Source organism: Pristis pectinata, chromosome 11 (genome assembly GCF_009764475.1).
Source record: "Pristis pectinata isolate sPriPec2 chromosome 11, sPriPec2.1.pri, whole genome shotgun sequence".
In the NCBI taxonomy this organism is placed as follows: Eukaryota; Metazoa; Chordata; class Chondrichthyes; order Rhinopristiformes; family Pristidae; genus Pristis; species Pristis pectinata.
In genome coordinates, this window is record NC_067415.1 from 34,942,474 (window position 1) to 34,966,125 (window position 23,652).

The 23,652-nt window shown below is 34.9% G+C and overlaps 1 protein-coding gene across 3 annotated transcripts in view; it reads right to left on the reverse strand.

The window, feature by feature from the left end:
- The window catches only part of LOC127576305 (cytoplasmic dynein 2 heavy chain 1), a 380,433-nt gene that overhangs the window by 280,616 nt on the left and 76,165 nt on the right, over nucleotides 1-23,652 (reverse strand). For all 3 annotated transcript variants that reach the window (XM_052026810.1, XM_052026809.1, XM_052026811.1), the window contains 12 exons: nucleotides 21,683-22,065; nucleotides 20,242-20,374; nucleotides 19,615-19,732; nucleotides 17,088-17,200; nucleotides 16,893-17,012; nucleotides 15,467-15,617; nucleotides 11,391-11,596; nucleotides 8,452-8,634; nucleotides 7,399-7,581; nucleotides 5,330-5,553; nucleotides 1,433-1,542; nucleotides 669-868 (listed from right to left, as the gene is read on the reverse strand). In XM_052026810.1, coding sequence (XP_051882770.1) covers nucleotides 669-868; nucleotides 1,433-1,542; nucleotides 5,330-5,553; nucleotides 7,399-7,581; nucleotides 8,452-8,634; nucleotides 11,391-11,596; nucleotides 15,467-15,617; nucleotides 16,893-17,012; nucleotides 17,088-17,200; nucleotides 19,615-19,732; nucleotides 20,242-20,374; nucleotides 21,683-22,065 — 2,124 coding nt within the window. The remainder of the gene's footprint in view (nucleotides 1-668; nucleotides 869-1,432; nucleotides 1,543-5,329; nucleotides 5,554-7,398; nucleotides 7,582-8,451; nucleotides 8,635-11,390; nucleotides 11,597-15,466; nucleotides 15,618-16,892; nucleotides 17,013-17,087; nucleotides 17,201-19,614; nucleotides 19,733-20,241; nucleotides 20,375-21,682; nucleotides 22,066-23,652) is intronic.

Here is a 23,652-nt window from a genome sequence, read left to right on the forward strand (position 1 = left end):
TTCAGTTAATTAAAATACAGTTTTCCCGAAGTTAGCAATTGCCTGATTTAACAGGAAAACTGATTCATCAATTTCAAAGCCAAGGTTAACTGACAACATTGAAGCAACTTAAACTTAGAATGAAAAGATTTCTATGTCCAGCATTAGAAACACTAAAATGAGTATAACTTGCATATCAATAACAAAGGAATAATGCAATACTAACATACACCAAAAATAATTTCAGCCTTAAATATTGGATCTATGTAGCAATAATATTAAATCATTATTTTAAAATATGAATATATAACTAATACCAGTTTTTAAAACAATAACTGTTCAATGTAATATAATTATTAAAACCATATTAAGCTTGCAGCATTCTGAGAATTTCACAACGTATAAAAATTGTTTAATTAAAGGCCATGCTAACAATTAATTGAACCATTTACTGAGTAAAATATCTTCATGATTAATATAAATATAAGCATTATATAGAAAATCTCTTGAACTGTTGATTAATCAGGAACATCTATAAATGCAAAAATTATTTTTGTTACTTGATCTTAAAATTTATCCTAGTTATCCTACAACTTTCCACCTGACAAATATGACTGTATAATAACATTCAGAAATGTGCAAATAATTGCAAATAAACGTTTCAGCCTTCTAGATGTTTTTATACTCACCTGGTTGGGTATAATTTCAAGGTATGCTTCCTCAAATGCCTCATGTAGAGCTGCAGTCAGCTCAACATATTCAACATCTTTAAAATTAACACCAGGGAAAATATCTCTCACTAAAGCATCAAACCGTGTACAATCAGCAAATGTCAATTTTGACATGGTATTAAGACGGAGAGCCTGCACCACAATATGACTCTCATCAACTGCAAAACAAAGAAATGGGGAAATAATTTTACATATTCCAATGTGCATTTTAACAACTGTGTTGATTTGTAGGCTTCCAGCACAAAATACATGAACCGGTGAAACATTAATATCTACTATTTAAATTTTCTTTGCATTCCCTTAAGAGAGCTAATTCCAAAGGAAAATGCTAAAAAATTCTATAACTGCCATTAATACATCAATCAGAATTATACTTTTATTGAAGATGAACACTGATGGTGCACTTTGTATTCAGAGTTTCAAGTGAATTTATAGATAGACATTTATATATATAGGATATCATTGTATGTGAACTAAAACACTTCCAGTCAAACTCATTTAAATTTAGTTTACCTAATTATAGATATTAAACAAACATGTTATGCATTACCATCATTTACTGTTTTGTTCCATATTTTTAACATTGCACCTTTTACTTTGTATTAATTATATACACATTCATTCTAATTTAGTTACTGAATGTCGTGCTGCCAGATAATGACAAATCCTACCTTTATACAGATATTACACCTGGCATTGTTAAAAATTATTGCAAGCCTTACTTTCTCTTTCGCTTTTTTTTAGCTGCTGAAGCAAACTTCCGCAACCCTTGAGGACAGTCTTCAGTGCTCTCAGACCCCAGTCATAGTGTTGCTGTGGCGTAAGGAGCTCTCTGAAATACCATCATAAACATATTTTAAATAAAAACCTAATTAGATAAATTAGTTTATGTCTTGGGTCTTTCAGAAAGATTTATCCTACAGTGATTATACCAGACGAAGAATAGTGCACCCCTTATTATGGAGGTACTGGGGATATCAAGAACTAAACATAAGCCCTTGCAGCTATATGAAAAACCCATCACACACAGTACTTAACAATAGTTAACAGAATGTTTCCTCCTTTGACTGAGGAAAGCAAAAACCAGTGCAATATTCTGTTAATTTCTGCACTAGCCTGTCCTAATGGCTTTTTGTGGGACTCTTCCATTTCCTTCCCCCCCACTGATGTTTTAACACTTTTCCTGACAGTCTCCACAAATAGCAATCGTTTGCCTGTGATTGAACTTGCTAGGCATCCAGAACTTGCTCAATTAATCAACTGCATCAGAAGCATATTCACTGTTATTATGAATTAGCCAACTGGTGCAGCAAAGATATTAAGCCAGGAATAGAAACCGTCCATGTGCTGTCGGTTCAGGAACATTGAGCCCCTGAAGTTGAAGACAATCTCTGCTTCTCAAATAGTGTCCTGGAAAAGCAAACAATGGTGGACAGGATTCTCTTTAACGTCTTACTCAAAAGATTTTGTTTTCCAATAATTAATCACTCCTGTAGAATTCCCACTGCAAGCTTAGATCATGTGTGCAAATCCTTGAAAGGGACATGTACTAACCACCTTCTAACAAAGAAACAAATCCAAAAGAATGCAAATGCTAGTCTGGAACATTTAGCAGTTCAGCAATGTCCAGAAGGAAAGTTTGGCTTTAAATTTCAGTTTAGCTACTCTTAGATTTCAAAGTCAGCTTGTTGCTTGCCTTCTCTTTCCTCATCCCCTTTTCTCTTTATCCCTATCCTTCCTTGAGCCATTGTTTTCTTCTCTCTCTCTCTCACACACTTCTTCCCTCTTTTTTTCCTCCCCTCTACTTCTATCCTGCTCTTCTTTCCTTATTCCCTTTCCTTACACCTTTCCCTTGTTCTATCAGTCATCTTTCCATTATATCTTTCTAACATTGTTCATCTTGTGTTCCCCTCCCCCCTCTCTTGTATTTTCTCCTTTCTCTCCTCCTCCCGTTATTGCTATTCCCCTGCATTTCTTACTCCATCACTTCTAATTTGACTGATTCCTTTTTGATGTCTCCCACTACACATTCATTCTCCCCTTTTTATCTCTCCTGACATTACATACGGCACCTTTCACAATCAACCATACTCTTACTTCTCTCTCTGATATACAAATGTGAGAGGAAGTGAGAGAGCAACACCCTTAGGAAATTTCAATCTTCTCCCTTTCCCCTCTCTCTTCTCTAAATTTACTGCCCTCTCGTTCTTTCAAACCCTCTTCTCAAAACTCTGCTACCCATAAACCATGCGTTTCCTCTCAGAATTCTTCTGATTCGCTACTTCAATCTAACATTTCTACATCTGAAAATATCCCCATCCACCATCTTTCAAATCATTTATGTCCATGTTCTTTGTCTTATACTAGTCTTTGGTCCTCAGTCCAAACTCTGTATTTGCAACTGTTGACTTGCTCAACCATTTGACCTTGCAAAACCTCAGTCTCCATTCCAATCTCTACCTCATTGTGCTCTCCCCATCTTTGCAGCCTTGCGTCCAAAGCATACAAGGCAAATATTCACACAAATTGTAACCTCCTCATCAAATCTAAATTAACCACCAAGATCTAGAGAGCCTTAGCTTCTCTAGCAAAAGGAACAGACTATTCTAGATTGAAAATATAACTCCATATCTCCTAGCGGTAAAAGGAATAAAAGACTATTTAAACCACTTAAGTCTGTTCCATCATTCCGTAAGATCATGGCTTTTCTGTGATCAGATTTCATAATACCTCCCTTTGCCCTCTACCTCGTAATAATTATTGGAAAACAAAAAAATCAGTCTCAGGTTAACAACTGATCTAGTGTTAACTGCCATTTATAGATAAAAACTCTAAACCTCCACTAGCCTTTGCATGTAGGTGTGCTTAACTTGTTAATCTCTAATTCTTAAAATGTTGCTTAGTCCTAAACTCCTCAGCAAGAGGAAATAGTATATCTCCATCTATCATATCAGTTGCCTTTAATATTGCAAACATTTCAATCAAAGCAGTCCTTGAACTTCTAAATTTCAAGGAATGCAACTCTCATTTGTATGATCTTTCCTTTTAGTTTAAACTGGAGTCCAAGTATCATTCTCATAAATCTCTGCTGTAGTTCCTTTAAGACCAATGCATATTTCCTAAATCTTGTGCTTCAAAATAAGTACTGCAGTCTGGGTGAGGATAATCACAGCTTTGCAAGCTATAGAAAGACTTCTACTCCATTATACTGTAGGACTCTGGATGTAAAGGCCGGTATTCCATTATTTTCTTTGCCCGTCCCAGTCAGCTTAATGATTTGTCTACAAGAATGGTTGATTCTCCTAGAGCCTCCAAAGCTTCTTAAATCATGAAAGAAAAATTCAGTGATCTATATTTTTCAGATCCAAAGCAAATGACCAGTCTTCTCAAATTTCAAATTCTCATTTTGTGTTTAAATTCAAGCATGGCTTCAACTTTTCTTATTACTCTTGCAGATCTTAAAGATCCTATCATATTTTCCATTCCTGTAAATCCAGCCTCTTCTACATCCTCATCTTCTTACATACAGTGCAACAGTGCCTTCAGTTTACTGTCCTGTATGCTATGGAATTCTCTCCAACAAAATAACAAACATTGCGCAGTAGTATCATCAAACTAACTTTGGAACTGATTCATATGAGGAAATTTTAGGCAAGTGACCAAAAGCTTGTTCAAAGAGATACATCTTTAGCGTAGCAGTTAGCACAACGTTACTACAGCGCCAATGATCGGGGTTCGATTCCCGTTGCTGTCTGTAAGGAGTTTGTACGTTCTCCCGTGTCTGCGTGGGTTTCCTCCGGGTGCTCCGGTTTCCTTCCACATTGCAAAGACGTACCGGTAGGTTAATCTGGGGGTTTAAAATGGGCAACACGTTGGGCCGGAAGGGCCTGTTACCACGCTGTAAATAAAATTTTTAAAAAAAGCATCTCTTGGGACCTTGGCATCTGAAGGCAAGGTGCAGTGGTTAAAATTAGGGGTACCTAAAAGGTCAGAAATGCGGTAGTACAAATATCTGAGGTCTATAAGTAATTAGACACTACTAGACTGTGGAGGGGATACACCATTTACCAATTTGAAAACAGCTGAGAATTTTAAAATCAAGGCTTTTCTTAATCAAGAGCTAATACAGGTCAGAAGTAATGGGTGAAAGGAACTAAGTGTGAACCAGGGCACATGCAGTAGAAAGTTGCTTGGTCTTAAATTTTTGAAGATTAGAACATGGAAATCCAGCCAGAAGAGTGTCATAAGAAAAGTCAAGAGCTAACAAAGGGGTAGATGATGGCTTTGGTAGCAGATGAGCTGAGCAAGGAAAAGTTGAGATAGCAAGAGGACCTTAGTGAAAGTGAAGATATGTGATTAGAAGGTCAAAGATGAGGATATACAAGAGGCTGGATTTAAAGAAATGGGAAATATGAAGGGATCTTTAAGAGGTGGATGAGTTTATTGGAAAAGTTGAAGCCCTGGATGAAACATGGATCTGGCATTATGCATTGAATTGATTTTTATTCCTACTCAACAAATACATCAAAGACATTGTTACCAGATGAACATAGAACAGATATAAATTTTAACAATTCATACATTTCAAGTAGAAAGAAAAAACTTATTTGAATACATACTTGCATAAATTAAAGAGGGCCACTAGTTTTCTTCCCAACATGTTACCATCTTTAAATCCTTCTGAATAAAGAATCACTTCTGCAATAAGTTCATTATCAGGCCGTGACATAGCAACAGGCCGAAAAAGTTGCTTCAGATTATCAGGGAGTTTTTGTCGTCCTCCATAACCTTTTCCAGCAGGATTCATGGTGATGAATATTCCAGAATTCGAATCAAGATCAACCTAAAATTGCAAATAAGCCAGTTCATAACAAGTTACACTAAAATAACAAGATTAGACTCACAAAATAAAATTATAAAAATATATGATGATGCAATTCCCCCGAATTATAAACCACTCCTACAATGGAACCACAGCTATAACCATGCACTTTCATTTTGCTGGATATGTTTATTTAGCAAATTAAGGGTTTCCAATTGTAACTTATTTAGTAATTTGATCATTATAAGAATAATTAAATTAATAACCTGTCCTCTGGCTGCTCCCTCGGATTCCTGATTTGATACTGTTTGTAAAATTGACTAGGTAGCACTGAGTTTGAGAATCCAAGCACTTAATGTAAAATTACTGTGATATTAGAGAAGTTGTAAGTGTTTCAAATACAATCAATGGTCCATAGAATTCAGTATCTGAGCACAAGTCTATAAACAAGTACCTGATGCTTCATATTGTTCAGACTATTTCTTATGTATTCCTAAGCTTCACTCTGAATCATTGGTGTTATTATGTTTAATATCTTTAGAGTTACAATCAATGGTGGGGAGAAAAAGACTTGCAGGGCAAGTACAGATCCAGCCCCATACAAGCTTGTGGCTGACAAAGGCAACACATTTCCATCATTCACTCCCAGCAAGGCTATGGAAAACATTGGTCCTCACGTAGTTACTGCAAAGACAATGAACCAGGGTTTGTTTTATGACCAAGCTGTGAAATACAAATTGTGCTGTTTGAGGACAGGCATATTCCATTAACCATCTTCATTAAAACCATATTTTGTACCAGAATATTTGTAATAACAATAAATATGCTTTTAATCTGTGCAAATTGGTTGGAATTTTAAATGTTATAAGCACAATCTTTTAATCATTATTTCTTAAATGCAGCAATAGGAGAATGCCAATCAGACCTTCAAGCCTGTTCTACCATTCAATGAGACTGTGGATGACCTCTGACAAAGGTGCAAGGTGCTACAAACAGCTCGCATTAGGACAGGCCTTCCTTTCAAGGAATGCATCAGGCTCCATGGTATTCATGGTAGGATAGTGTCTGAGTCTAGGTCCAAGGGATCACAGGGGAGAGAAACCCAGGGGGAATTGTCATGGAGTGGAAGGGGAGTTGTGACAAGGATTGGTTGGCAGTGATAGGGCTTGTGATTATCAGTTGAGGCAGAGGATGTTAACAATTCAAGCACCTAAAATTAGCAGTCAAAAGAAGTTGCATTGGGTGGGAACAGAAACTTATGTCATATGGTCAGTACATGAAAGAGAAGGTAATTGGTAAAGGTAGCTTGATCATGTCAGGCAGTTGCTGTCTGTAGCTGGGAAGGTGTTGAGAGGCCTAAAGAAGAGCCAATAAGTAAATGACTTGGAAGGGACCTACCCAAGTCAAATTCTCAATATTGAGCTGAGACCTATGCAGTAAGGCCTCCTTTATATCAAGCAGCTGCAGGACAAGCAATGCTTTGATTGTTTGCACACAACCCATTCAAGTTTTTAGAGTTACACTTTGGATTAATGTGTCCTAATTACTCCCAGAAATGCTCTTAACAAGTGTTGCACAAGGAGTGATGGAATTACTTGCATGTTTGACATGAAAAATGTTTCGCTTGTGCGAGCATAATTCATCATATCTCCAGAGTGACCTGGAAAATCATATAATCACATTGTACAGCAGGAAACAGCTTCATGCAACCAAATTTTCAGGCAACTCACTCCTTCATAGAAACTGTTTATAGGGCAGACCAAATAATTCATATTAAAACCTACTATTTCTATTACTTAATGTCCGCTGTTTCAAAATATGACAAGAACTTTTGTTATTTTTTTCCTGTAAAATTAAGAACTATACCTGCTTCCCCAGCAACTCACAGAACCGCCTGTGATTTTTCAGGGCATCCTGAATAGCCTGAATTTGCATTGAAACAGCAGACAGTACAGCTTCTTCCAGACGATTGAACTCATCAAAGCAGCCCCATGCACCACATTTCACCAAACCAATAAAAATTCGACCCATCGATTTCACGTCAATGCCCTTCAGGAATAAGGATAAGAAATCAAGGATGAAAATAATTTCTTAAAACATAAAAGGGTTCAAGTGTTATAAAGTAAATAGTAATTCAGTAAATGTGCAGCAATCTTACAATGTTGATTGAAGAGCATTTAATAACTCTGTTGCAAGTTGTGCTAAATATTAGCAAAGTCCAATTTAGCATAATACCACTTATGATATTTCAACCTCTGATGTGGATGGAAACCTAATCACTACATACCACTTTGTTCAACTTCAGTCAAAGATTCTACCATCTTAATTTCTACCAATCTTGTTGGACATCCCCTTGACCTCGGTATGGGAACACTCAGACAGCATCATGGTCAATTCTAGTTGACCTGATATCTCACATGAAAGTATAGTTTCATTGATGGCAAAAGTCCTCTAGCAGTTTACCCAAATTGGCAACCTTGCACATCTGTGCACTCCGTAACAAGTTACCTTTTCTTATTTGTATTCACACATCTGCGTTCTCCTCCACTGGTCATTGAATTTAGTAGCAGGGACCCTGGCTCAACTTTTTCCACTTTTTATTTAGGGATATGAAGGCCATCTGTAGCTTTTCACTGAGACTCTATTACATTTATTTGCTTTCTTGAAAAGTTTTTCAAAATTACCTTTCAAATTTATTGGAATTAAATATTGATCTAAGGTTTGGAAAAGTACTACAGTCCATATGGCATGAAGCAGTTTTCCATTTTAAATTAGTATCATGTTTTAAATCAGAATATTTAATTACATTAGCTGGTATGATCACCTTAAAACCAGCAACTACTGTATACTTGGTCTTTAAAGCATTAATAATCAACTTACATATTATGTATTATATATAAAAAGCTTCTAAATAATTACCTCATCACAGTTAAAAACAAGAACCTGTCTACCAAACAAGCCACCTAGAGCTTTCACAGATTCCGTCTTGCCAGTACCAGCTGGTCCATATGGATTTCCTCCAAGCCCCATCTTCATGGCTTGAGTGAGAGTCAGATAGCATTTGTCTGTGAGAGGAGTATGAACCAGCTTTGGAGCATTACCCTATTAAAAAAATTTTAGAAAGTTGTTAATAACAATACTACAAATATTCCCACCATATAGCTTCCACAAAATAGATATCTTTGCTACTATGGGATAATCATATTGAATTTTTTTTTTAAAAGAGATACATGCCAATCCTTAAAAAATTGACTTGAACTGCATGTTCACCAGCAAAAAGATGGTACCTGCTGCTGATCCAGAAGACAGCTCCACACAAAGATCTATTTATCTCTGTGGGATCCCCAAATGCCTAATATTATTTATCACTAAGCTGGCAGAACAGCCAATCACACTGAAGAATTTTCACAGAGAGCAAAACAAAAACAAAAATTACAATTTTTAACTTACACTTTAAACATTTTACAGGGTACAAAATTAAAGCAGAAGGTAAAATATCATTAATAAACTTTTTTTTAAAAAAATGAAAAATGAAATATGGCATCAGAGTGTAATATTTCCAGGGTGTTTTGAAACAACAATAGGTACTTGAAAATTTAATCAGTTTTTGATGTTCTCCTGGATACAACTGGGAAGGCTGTGAAACAGACCTAGCTGTGCAGATAGATATATCACTGCCAAGAACATCTGGATTTCCACTTTGAAGTCGCAAGACAGAGAAGAAACTTCTTCATCCCGAGGGTAGTAAATCTTTAGAACTATTTATCCCAGAACCTGTAGAAGCTCAGTCATTGAGTAAATTCAAGGTGGAGAGAGATAGATTTTAGGAACTAAAGGGATATGGGATTAGTGCAGATCAGCCATGAACTTCTGGAATGATGGAACAGCATAAGTAAGGAGGTTGAATGACTTATGTATCCTTCTATTTCTTATGTTCTTTTCCTAAAATTGCTGCACAATTTCTTAGGGTAATCATGGTTAATTTTGACAGACTCACTGTCAATATAACGGCAACATGGAGACACAAGAGATTCTGCAGATGCTGGAATTTCTTGCAGAATATGACAGCAAAGTCTGAGCCAGGATCACCTAGAAATTACTACTATCAGCATTGGAGAATGAAGTCTTAATGTAATAAATGAACAAATTTTTATCAAATATGGAACAGATCAGTGCATTCACGAAAGCAGCAGACAAAAAAAAATGTAATTAGAGGTAAAACACATATAATTTCCCAAATAAGATCAATGCATCGTCATACAGAGGCTTCTACACTATTACAACTTCAGTTCATCAAATCAAACTGAAGTCAGATACGATTCCAATGGCTTGTTAGACACTTTGAAGAATAAAGCACCGTCCTGGTCTCCTCAGTAACGTAATTATCTCAATGATTTCACAAAAATAGATTAATTAATTGATTGACGACCACAAGTCGGCAATCCTGGAATTGTGCAGAAATTTAGTTTCTGTAAGATAAATTCAATGTCAGAGAAATTCCTAATCAATTTTACTACCAAAAGTCAGCAATTGCCAAATATTGAACAAACTGGAGAAATTAATTTTAAAAATAATTAATTTAAAATGTCACACTGGTTGGTTATCCTGTCATGAAGAGATATGCATTTTTGATCTAGTCTTGAACCATTTTACAATAAAGAACTGAAGGCTGAAATGTTATGCAATTAAATACCTCCTCTGAAGATTCAAGCCATCAGTCTCTGAACAATTTGGCAAATCTGGCCAAAGTCGCTATAGATCAATTAAGGTTTAGTCTCAGATCAAAACTGCCAGCATTACTTCTGAGTAACTCACTGAAATCTTATATACAAACTTGGAAATGCGCGAAAATGGATGAAATCCATATAGAAATAAAATCTTGAAAGAATTTGCCATTTTGTTCTCCCTTGTATTATTTTGCCTCCCTGTGAATTTGTATCTTTATAAATAGAAGAGGGTGCAGGTCTTGAGACAGAAGCAGACGTTTGTAAGCCTGATATTTTTTCTTTGGGGGAATTATTTCTTACTTTGGTCATCAACTTAATATGCTGAAATTCATTTTTACAGAATAGGGTAACTGCAGGAAACTGAGGGGAATCTTTGGCAACACATCTATTCTAACCAGTTTCAGAAAAAAAAATTTGCATAAACCTATGTTTAACTTCAAGAAGTGATACACTTAGAAAAAGTATTTAACTCAAAATATTGAGTTCCTCTAAAGAGTGATTATCAGAACACTAAATAATTTTGCATATGTTATAAATAATAAAGTTAGAAAGTGTATACCATTTATGTTTTGACAAAAGGAAGATAAATTCAACATTGGCACAGGTAGAACATGGACTAACACAGAATGACAAACATAATACACACTCCCTAATGGAAAAGAAAACTAGAAGGATGCATAACGGATAAGCAATCTTCTACCACCCACTCTGCATTACACCTACAAACACACATCAATCCTCTAAGTAGTCTACAAAATGCATTTTATCCACACACCAACATTATATACAAGAGCTTACTTATTTCATTAACAGTCTTGAAACACAAGTGCAAATTTTGTGAGATTCACACTTTCAGCAGTGTTCTTATACAGTGCAAATCAAAAAGTTATATAAACAGTGTGCTTATGACCATCTGGTAAATACTGACTGCAGGATCTCTCTCTACCATACTGATCCTTGCAAAATGAATTCATTCTTTACAACTTCCTTAAAGAATAAGAAACCACATAAAATGAGCTTTTAAAAAAAAACTGTTAGAGAGAAATGGAAATTTTTTTTAAAAACTGTTAGAATTTTAAACAGAATTCAGAACAAACACAATGAAACTAATTATATCAGGAAAAAGCCCACCTGGTATTCATAAGTATATTGGAACTCTGCATCCACCATCTGAATGTAACAGTTATTATCTGGTTTCATATAAAACCGAAGTTGTTTCTTCCAAGCCCAATCTGAAGTACTGCAAATCTGTGCTTGACTCAACTGCTTGACTATTTCTATGTTGTGAATGATGTCAAGAATGAGGGCTTTGAGCTTCAACTCCAAAACGGTCATCTCTGAAAATACACACAAATATATAAAAATGTGCTTCAAAACAAAAATTCACTAACACGTGAAGCCTTCTAAACATTAACCAAATCACAGAGAAAGGGATTATTTTGAATTGCTTTAGAAAAAAGCTTACAAAGCATGATGGGCACTTCTTACAGTTTAAAACTCTACAACAGTATTTGAACTTAATATCCTTAATGAGCATATTAGATTAAGCCACAACAAACAATTTGACCGTGTTTATTTAAACAGAATTGCTATTATAAAATACTAATGGTGTAAAGGTTATTAAATTCAAAATTGGTGCCAACATTAAAATAGTTAAATAGAATAAAGCACTGTTCAAAATTAAAAACAAAGCCTAGTTTACCTTCTGTAGCTACATAATTTTATTCTGCATATTCCAAACAGCTCTTCAGCTAGTGTTCCATTAAATTTTCAAGATAGCAAGATGCAAGCTAAGATGCGAACTGTCATTTGAGTGACTGACATTACCAGCCAGAGGAGTTTCCACATGTTATTTCTGGAGTCTCAAAGCATCTGTCACCTTATATACCCTTCTGTGATATTTTCCAAATAAACATCAGGATCCATACACATCCTGACTGCTCCCAGCAGTGCACCACCATCCCTCACTCAGCCTTTCCACTAACTCAAAATTGTCACATTACCTGTTCAACAACTAGTACTGGATGAGCAGAAATATTAATCCCAAAAAAGAAAAAATATGAACCTTTTTTGTGCTTTTCACATGACTTTCAGGGTGCTTCCATGTACTTTAATACCAATAAAGTGCTTTTGAAATGTAGTCACCATTATATGTAGGAAAACTAACAGTCCACTAGTGCACAGCACGTTCCACCAGTAACAATGAAATAACACTGCAATCTTCTCTAACAATATAAATTGAGGGATAACTATCGACCAGGTCATTGAGCATTATAGAGTCTTGGTATAAAATCACATTCAATCTACAGCATCTGCACTGCAGAACTTCCTCACTGGAGTGTTTGTCAAAACTTTTGTGCTCAAGTCATTGAAGTTGGACTTGAGCCTACAACCCTCTGATTCAAAAGCATGAGAGGTATCAACTGAAACACTGGTGACACTGTCGCCTCAGCTGACACCCAATGTTAATGTAGTTATATTGGTATATGTACCATTTCAATAGAATGTTCTTATTGTTGTTTCTTGTTTTTCATGGTAGAAGTCACAGAGGAGGGTAATGCTGTCAGTTGTTGCAGTAAATCCTGGAATTCATACACACTACAGTGACAATTCACCGCTGGTGGATTAATCCAGTGGCAACAGCTTCAATTGAAGTGAATAGCTGTGTAGCTAATAGATGGTGTAGACCTTGTCAATTGCTATTGTAGCTGCACATATCCATGCAACTGACCAGTATTCTGTTACAATCCTGACTCTAATCTTTTTGAAAATGGATAGATTTTAACATATTGGTTGGTGAAAAATGCAACACACGATATTCAACGTCTGTTCAACTTTTACAGCTAAAGAGCCACAACCAACAATACTACCCCTGACCTTGCAATGATGCAAGGTAATGATGTAATGAGAGCTGCCTGTGGAACTCCCAATAGTGATACTGAATGATCTGCTATAATTCTGTGCCAGCTATAGTTCATGCTTCTGAAGAGTTTTGCCAGGGTCCTTGATGCTTATTCAGTCAATAGTTCCTTTGATGTTGGGATTCACTGTTCACATCTCTCCTGGCTTTTACTTTTTAGATCCATAACAAAACCAGAGCTGTGATGTAGTCTTGAATGAAATAGAAAGTGAATCTAAATAAACATTTGGTATAAAGTTATTGATAAGCAGGTACTGAGTGGCAGTATTATTGATAATCATGTTAGGGGTGATTAGGGGAAGTCTGGAAGGATGGTAGTTGACCAAGTTCAATTATTCTTAGCTATTTGTAAATGGAACACACATAGAACACAGAACAGTACAGCACAGGAACAGGTCCTTCGGCCCACAATGTCTGTACCGACCATGATGCCAGTTTAAACTGCACATCTGCCTACACGTAGTCCATATCCCTTAATTCCTTGCCTATTCATGTGTCTGTCTAAATGCCTCTTAAACATTGCTATCAGATCTACTTCCACCATTTCTCCTGGAAGCACTTTCCAGGCACCTCTCACTCTCTATGTAAAAAAACATGCCTTGAAAATCTCCTTTAAACTTTTCCCCTCTCACCTTAAAGCTAGCCTAGGACTACCCTCCTATCTATCAGCAACACCACCAATCTTCATGCCATTTGCAAACTTACTAATAATAGCTCCTATACCACTATAGTAAGCCTTAGTCAATTTAGTGTTTCTAGTGAATTCAGCCATTTCCAAATACTATACATAGCATTTCAGAGGAAACCCAAATACAATCACCCAATCTGTATTTTTGGCTGAAGATGCCTTCACCACATCAGGCTTGTCTCTTAGACTCTGGTGTTAGGATAGACCATAGTTGAGGATGGGCTACTACATCTAATTGCCCACCACCATTCCCAACTGATGGTGGTACAGATAAAGAACTTCCTTTTTATCCACTGAAGATTTTACTAAAACATCTCATTCTAAAGAAAACCCAACTGCAGTATATTCACCAAAATCCTAAGTAGCATACAACATTAAAGTAACCTGTCTTTATTTTGCTTTATATGTGACTAAGAATACAAGTTGAGAGCATCTTAAGAACAAGGCCAATCATAATTGCTGATCATGTTCTTAATGAAATAAAATCCTGGAGTTCTATATGCTTCTCAAAAAATACCAATTCACAGACACACCATTGCTTTGGCATATCATATTTAAAAAACATCTTATAATTTACTTCTATGACAAAACTCCACACACTTATTCCTTTCCCTCACATGTTTGGCCTCTGACTACACTTTTTCCAAAGATTATGAAATTACAAGCCAATAAGTAACACAATAAACTTTCTTCACTCCTTCCTTTCTGGACCACAGTCCTTTATCCTTTTGTACTTCCAGCAATAATACTCATTCATTGTAAAATGAACTTTCCCTTTCCACAATGACCTATCATTCCTTTGTTTTACATACCAGACATCTTGGATTTCAGGAAGTACTGCTAATTGTACTAAGTGGCAAAACTGTTTCCTAAAACCATTTGCCATTCCAGATCTGATAGGCAGAAAGACATTTATTAGATTAACTCACCTAACATTGTGCAAACCTTCTGGAAAAAATAATCTTCTCTTGGTATTTACTTAACAATGTCACAAAAATCACATAAACTGATGGTTACTAGAAAGCAGTTAAATGCATATTTGCAGCAACTGCAAATTAACATAAACCAAAGAAGAAAAGTATTTTACAGAAATATAAAAGAAATAATGGATGAATTAACTTTTGTATATTCATAACATCATAAAAATTCAGTTTGCAGTTATCTCAATCAGTATATTGGCTGTTATTGGCCAAGACTTCAAGTGAACAGATAGTTAAAAGGTCATCCTATTATATGTAGCTTGTTGATACAATTGCAAGTTTGAACTGTAGCCCTACTTTGCTATTATAAATCTAGAAACATACACCACTTTTTATCATTACACTCCATCCTACTAATGTTCAAATAGCCATCACCCCAAAAATACTGATTGTGAGGAGCTAACTATATAAAATATTAAATTAAACTTAAATTATTAAGTAAATAACAGTACTTGTGATCCTTCTAGAATTTTATAGAGTGAGATTACTGATATTGATATTACTAAAATTGACAATTTCCAGTTATTAAAGATCAAAGGTTGTATCATTTTTTTTATTTTTGCATTTGCTAACAGCCGTCCTTGCAAGCCCCGTCTAAGTATTGCCAGTAGTTTCTTACCTGCACTTCCTGCCTCCTCGCTGTAAGAGTCTATACTTGTGTAGTTTTCCAGTTTTGCCACCAGTTCTACATTTAATTGCTGCAACCTATGCTTTTTTATGGCATTTTCAACTTCTTCAGTGAACTGAATCTGCTCAGTCAAGCAAAGAATCTGACAACAGAGAGGTAATTAAGCATTTATAGATGCATAAGAATATTTGAAATATAACTGAGCATTCCAAAACCTACTGTATTTCTGAACATAAAATTAGACCTGAAGTAAAAATTAATGTGTAAGAAAGGTTGTTCTGGTTTAAACTCAGAACATGATAAAAGTAGAGTGTTAATTCAGGTAGAATTTTTGTATCATACGACCAATTTAATATAAATATAAGGCAAATGTATTTTCAACCAAAAATTGATGGAAGTGGTCTTTCTTCATCATGGACACACACTCATTTTCCTCTTCATATTTAATTCAGTGTTCAATAATGAGAGACCAGTTTCAAATAAACTTAAATTAGCATTTAAAATTTGTGTGATTCACAGGAATAAACAGTTTCACACAATTGTAATTCTTAAATTAGAAAAACTATGAAGTGTTACTTTACTCCTAAAAATGTTATATTATCCAATTACACAAGGAATATATTCTGAGTGAGTTATTTGACTAATTAAACTAGTTCAATCAGTCAATCTCCAGTTACAATAGAACAAAGACTGATTTTTTTTATGTTTGCATTTTCGAGCAGCTGTTATGTGTAAGCTATGGGTACCACATTTTATTTTTCTGTGTAATTATTTTGCATCAATAAATCTGCCAGTCTTATTGTAAAGACACGCTACTTTCCATTTTTTAAGTGCTTGTGCCATGACCTGTCTGGTCATTCAGCTATGAAATAAAGGTTAGTTGCTGTTTCTGTGGTACACTATACCAGATATAACAGCAAGTACAAAGGCAATTCAATTGGTTTATCGAAACTACAATTATATATTGACCATAGTAAAACCCCAAATCAGTACATGAAGAGCAATGAATAATTACAAAACAGTAATCTACTTGATAGATTTAGAGGATGTTAAACAATGATAAAAAAAATTCTACATGTTTATAATTTTAATACTTTTGAGTCCCAAAATATCACTTTTAGATTGTTACAGTGATAACACCAACATGCTAATGTTAATTCTAATTTTGCTCATTTCAGTCACATTGCTGACATTCCTGATGGATAATGATGATTATACCATTTTTATTGGGAAATTAATTGCAGAAAAAATACTGTTGATTTATGTCACAGATTTTCAATAACACTTTTTACAATTGCAGAACAGAACTTTTTTTGAAAACTGTGTTCATTTTTTTATATCTCATCATCAACTTACTGTATTTATGTTATGAAAGATTTTAAGTCGCATAATCTAGGACATTAATCATATATAGTACCTGTGAGGGGAAGCGTGATGGGTCAATAGCGCCTTGCGATTGTTTCCAAGCATCAATGCACTCAACCAACAGTTGCTTCAGAGTCTCTTTCATTACACCAGCCAAATTATTCAGCCAAACCTGACAAATTAAAAAAATGGTTGGATGGATTCATAAATTTTTTCATTGTGTTTTATATAATCGAAATTTTATCACCTCAACATCATCTGAAATGCGAATCTTGCTTTTTAAAGGCACAACTTCACCATCCAAGGACCTCATTGCAACAATGTGTTGGAAATCTTCATCAAAATCCACACTGTTAATACCTGGAAACAACCATAAATTAATGGAACAGCCAATGTTAAATTTGTAAAATTATCAACAGAACTGGCAAAAATTATTCACAGTTTTTACAGCAATTTGCAAATGAAATTGGCAATGTTTTCTCTGATAAACATGTTGTGATAGCATACAGTACAATAACCAAATGCAGGAGAATAGAGGTTTGTTTCAATAGTTAACTCATATTCTCCTACACGTCATATATTATACTCTATACCAGTAAAATGTGTAATATTACTATACCTCGTGGTGCCTTCATTTAATCTCACCTCAAAATCATTCTGTGATTAATCATAATTCCTTTGACATGAAGTACAAAATGTGATACAACAGCCAAACAAATTCCATTTATTCTAATCAACAATCTGCTGGATTGCTGAATTCCATTGGATAGTTTGCTGCTCTAGATTTCAGCATCTGCAGTCTCTTATGTCTCTATTTATTCAAAGAATGTCTTTGAGTTGATTATAATAAAAGTTAGTTCAACAATTTTCACTTTACAAGATTAAAATATCATAAGATAATAGAGTATATTATTCTTATCAATTTAAAGTACCCACTAGCCCTTCATGACAACAGTTGAAGCTTTACTCCCCTACTTCCGCAAGACATCCATTCAACATGCTGATTAATTTTTATTGAAAAAAACTTCCTTAACTATCTTGAATGTGCTGGTTTCTTCCCTAATTTCAGAGAACAGCTTGAAAAATTTCCTCATTTTTCCATTCCCTATCGTATTGTGAATTACTATTTAAACAACCTTTTATTCGCTTCCTTTCAAAGCTGAAAATAAAAGATTTCTGCAGTTTTCCCTTACAACCCAGTCCTCCAGTTCTCAACCTCACTCTCATGAGTCTTCTCTGGATTGATTCTTGTGTTTGAATATTTGGGTCTCAAAGACTGGACCTGGATGCAGTCAAATAAGATCTAGTCTTGGCACTGGATGACAACAGTTTGCTCTACCTTATAGTCAACTTTTTCTCCTAAATAATTCAACTTTCTACATTCTCTGTTGGTTCTCCGCATTGACTGAATTTGATTTATTGAAGTCCCTCTTTCAACCTCACAGCTGGATTTTGCCAAATGAGCCCCATTATTTAAGTTCACCATTAAACATTTCATGAATAACCTTGGCTGCATCCAGAAAAGTAATAATGCTGGCTGATAGTGTCCTGAGGCCAAACAGCAACAGAGTCTTGAACAATGTAATCAAGTTATAACAGTGGACCAGAACAAGCCCCACCCCAGAAACTACTCTATGATCATTTGACTAAGACCCAAGTTCCACCATCAGCTCTAGTGCCTGCTAATGCTATACGGGGTTTTCACTATTTCTGAATATTTCTCTAATACTAGGAAACATTTAAAAACAAGTGAAGATGAAATAAACAAATAAAAAAACTTTTTAGAAAAGGAAATCAACTAAAAACAGTTCAAACATTTTAAATATTTAGAAAAAACAGCAGCAAACTTAAGTAATTTAAAAATTGTAACTTACTTTATTCTTGCCTTTGCTGTCCACTCATGAAAACTCCATTCAAATAAACTTTTTCAAATAAATGGGTTCATGAATCCTATACAAGGATTAATGTGACCCAACATCCAATAGCATTTACCCCAGCATAGACACAAGGAAATATCAGCAAGCTTCAGTGCCACAATGCTTTCTCTGATCCACTTCACTAATAGACTCTGAGTGTTTTGAATTTCTCAGACTCTGTACAGAATCCATTGTTGGGGCACAGCCAGGAAACTGCCGCATTCATGTTTTAATTCCAAATTTATTGGTATTTACGAGGGCAAATTGCCAGCTGTCACATCTGGATTTTACTAATTCATTTCACGGGCATGTCAGTATGGAGAATGTACAGCTAAATTTTTTGAGAGATTCAAACATGGAAAGATAGGCATGAAGATTAAAAAAACTTCATGGAATGCTTTCCCTTAAAATGTGTTTATATGCTTTACATTTTTAAACTTAGTTCTAAGTAACACCTATTTTTTCCCCAAGAAAGTTGTTTTTCAATCTCCATTTTGAATATTAGTCAATAACTTTATGAGAAATAAAATCCATGTTCTATGTTACTTTAAGAATAAATATTAATGAAAACCATTGTATTATGCACAGTACTCTATATATACCCATCTAGTTTAGTGCCTTTAATCATATTGATCAATGTAAATGTTAAACCATTCTATAATTCAGTGGGAAGCACAAGTGAATAATTTACAGGGAACTCTCAGTCAGTTTTCATCTTCAATTTTTAAAAATTTACAGCTTGCTGATTAAAAGATGTTGAAACAAATGTACTAAAAGCTAGATGAACAATAACCAAGGTTGCTAAGGAATGACAAAAATAGGACTCAGGAGCCAATGCAATTAGATATGAAGTCGTACCAGCAAAAAGTTTTCGGAGATGAGTTTGAATGATGGAAGGATTGGTTGACTGTCCCAGGATTTCCAGTAAATCATCATCACCAATGAAATAAAACCTTGGGAATGCTGAACGTTTTTCCTAAGTAGAGGAGTTTAAAAATATTAGTCTATTTGCATATTAGCAATATATACCTCAGAAAGGCACTCATGATGTTACTACATCGTTACATCATATTTTTAGGTTTATGTGGCCTTACATGAATCAAAATTCCCTCAAAAGATATTATGATAGTTAATATAACAACCTAGTTGATCACTTATGATTCTATATCATACCATTTTTGACAAGTTCCACTTGAATTAAATACTTTGCTTTAGAGTTTTAAATAATGCAGCTTTTTAGAGAGATATTAGAGAGGTATTAACAACAATCTTTGGGAGATATGATTAATAATCAGTACCATATACTAAAATTATCTTTAGTACAATAGTAAAAGCATAGTAAGAGAGGAAATCAGAACTCAAAATGGCTAACATTAACCTCACCAGCAATTAACCGAACCGAGCAATCTAAGAACATCAGATTTGATTTTGTTATTTTGGATTGCTTATACGCATGCTGTTTATTTAATTATGTTATGCTCTTACCTCCAAAAATTCATTGAGTGACTTCTGACATCTTTGCATTTGATCTAATATGGTAATGAGAGAATGTCTTATGCCAGCTCGCACACAGAGTGAAGTTACTCTGTTGTCCCTCTGAACATCTGCCATGATTGATCTGGAGAAGGTAAAATATACAGATCCAATGTTTTAATAATTATCCATGCTTGGCCAATCTTCATTATATTAACATTGCCCATTGCAATAGCAAACATTTCCTGATATGATTCCTATGTGAAATTCTGACTCAGAAGCCAGTATTAACCCTTGCTTATCTTTGCAAAATGACTAAACAAAAAGAGGCTGCTGAGGGTTTGGATCACTGGTCATGGGAGAGAGGGGTTCACGTGCAGATGAAGAGAAATCAGGAATTTGAATATTGATTCAAGGCACTGGGGTAGGGATCACTGCCATGAGGGATTTAATTGCATGGCACACATTAATGCCATGCTATAAAATAGAAGTTCAGGTCTTTATTTATCTGTCATCCAGGACAAAGCAACCCGCTTGACTGGTATCCCCTTTTACTGCTCTATATGTTAATTCCCTGCACCACCAGAGCACTGGGGCTGGGGTGTGTACCAACTATAGAAGTGCAGTTACTTGCCTAAGCTACCTCAACAGCACCTACCAAGTCCATAACTCCAACTACCAAGAAGGACAAGAGAATCATGTGCAGGGGTGCACCAGGTGCAAGTTCCCATCCAAGTTGCACGCTATCTTGACTTGGAGATATATCATCATCTTTCTTTATCACTGGGTCTAAATCCAGGAACTATCTACCTAATATCTGGAAATTTTCTTCACTAGTAAGACTGCAGGGGTTCAAGGAGGCAGTCCACTACCATTTTCCCAAAGGCATTTAGTGGTGGCTTTGCTGGCCTTGTCACCAATTTCAAAAGATGAATTAAAAAATCCAATAAAATGCAATTACCTGAAACAATGTGATTAATGAGCTTATTTTACCATCTTGAGGAAACCAGTGTAAATGGATTATTATTCATTTCATTATTTTGCTTCATGTTACCACTCAGAATAAGTAGCATTTAAAAAGTGTAACATTATATTAGTGTTTGGTTTATCAAATAAAGTTGACAAGGTTACTCTTTGCAAACATATTAATGAGTGGTTTTTAATTAAAAAATAATGTATCACATTTGATTATTCTTCTTAATTTCACTGATAAGTGGAGGACTTTAGGTTTGTGATAATGCAAAGATATTGTTGGAAATATGAACTTTAACCTGACCAGTGTAATTCTGTGTGCATTTGGGCCTCAAATTCTCAATTACACCCAAACCAAACAATCCACTCCCCAGTTTTCTCCATGAAAAAACATAACATTTATATTCAGTACAAATAAACTAAAATTTATTTATTAAGATATCAACTTTCATAGCACTTTAAAATGAAATCTAAAACTGACCTGAAATCATCATCAACTCTCTTAAAACGTCCTTGTTCTCTAGGAAGAGCTCCACGGCCAAAAATTGGCTCTAAATAGACCCATTTTCTTTGAATTTGATTTAAATTGTGCAGATATTCATCAAGATCTGCTAATCTGGTTTCCCAAATAGACACCTTGTCCTCAAATCCTTTATAGTAGGGAGAGTCCTTAAGAGACTGCAGTAAGCACTGGTTATCGCCAACCTGGTTGACAATGTCTTTCCAATCTTTAATCAGTTTGATAGTTGTTTTCTGGCTGTCCCGGTAATCTGTCATCAAAAAGACTGAAGAAGCCCCCCACAAATCAAGCTCCCGCAATGCTTCCCTAATGGAGACTTCCCCTTGGGCTCGACTGTTAAGTTCCTGGAAGAAAAATTGCAAAAGCTGCTGTTTAATAAATTCAAACATATCAATTGTCAATAAGTACATTGAGCAAAACTGAGAAACAAAAAAAAGTTTGAAATGCGATTGCAGTCTCAATTAAAGGAAAAGATACTTTTTAAAAACCTGAGTTAATAAATAATGACATAACATTCCTTTGAATTCATTGTCAAGAGACTGTAACTTATTAAGAAACTAATGTGAATAAATAATCCACATTAAGCATTTTGTAGTCTTAATAATAATGTTGAACACCAAAGAAAACCTTAACCAAGGACTACATAATTCAAAATACTGATAGATGCACTCATAGTCACGGAGGAAGAACAGAACTGTGCAGCTGTATATGTTTTATAGGCTTATGCAACACTTTAAATTATACTGAAAAAAATAGAGAATATGAATCGTTATAACAATTAGTATTACAAAATGCAATTTAGAATTTAATATTATATAAACAAGTCTTGGAATTGCAACCATTTTAAAAATTGCTCTTTTAGAGTACTGTAGTCTTCATTGTCATTGCTATGAAAGTAAGTTACTGTCATTCAATTAGCATTTATGATTTTTGAAATAACAGCTAGTAGTCATTGAGAAAATCTTTAAAGGTTATGTTTTATTTCACCACAGCTAATATTACTGTTAAGGCAGTGCAAAGAAAGCAGTAAACAAAAAGGAAACAGGAATAAAAACAGAAAATGCTGCAAACACTCAGCAAGTCAGGCAACATCTATGGAAAGAGAAATGGTTAACATTAAGAGTCCAGGATCCCTTGCATTCAGATTCAAGATCCTTTGTCAGTCAGTGTTGATCAGTGTTGTAGATCCTTTGTCTGTCAGCATTTTCTCCTTTTATTTCAAATTTCCAGCATCTGCAGATTTTTTTATTTATTTAGTACAGATGAAATGATTAAAAGAGAATAAAAATATTATTTATTGGGGTAACTGTAAAAGATAGTCTGAAGGATATGCCTATACTGAATAACATAACAGCTGAGAAAGGTATGCGCAGAGTGAGGACTGAGAAACTGCAATCAAAGAACAGATATGTTCTGATAGCCCAATTTATTTCCCTTACCAACAGCATAATTTTTGAATATATTTTTCTCAAAATTTACTTTTTTCCTGAATTTAATGGATATTTTGTTATAATAGAAATTATCAGTGCCAGCTGCAATACATTTGACACCACTCTCATCCCTGAATTCAAATTCTAACATTTTGAGCATGAAGTTATGGATTTTTCCTTCAATGCAGTGTTCAAGGAATGCTGCACTGTCAGAAGTGCAATGTTTCAGCTGAGATGTAAAACCAAGGTGCATTTGAGCTTAAGCGAACACAACAGATTCAATGGAAATATTTAAAGTGCTGAGGTGTTGTACCAGTGACCTGGGTAATATTTATCCTTCAATCAACATTTGTTATAGAAAATATGAAAAATAATATCAGATTGCTATTTATGGGAGAGTGCTGCAAAAATTGCTGCTGCATTCCCTACATTATAACAATGGTTATACTTCTTTGGCTGTAAAGCACTTCAGAACTTTGAAAAGGATGTGAAAAGCACAAC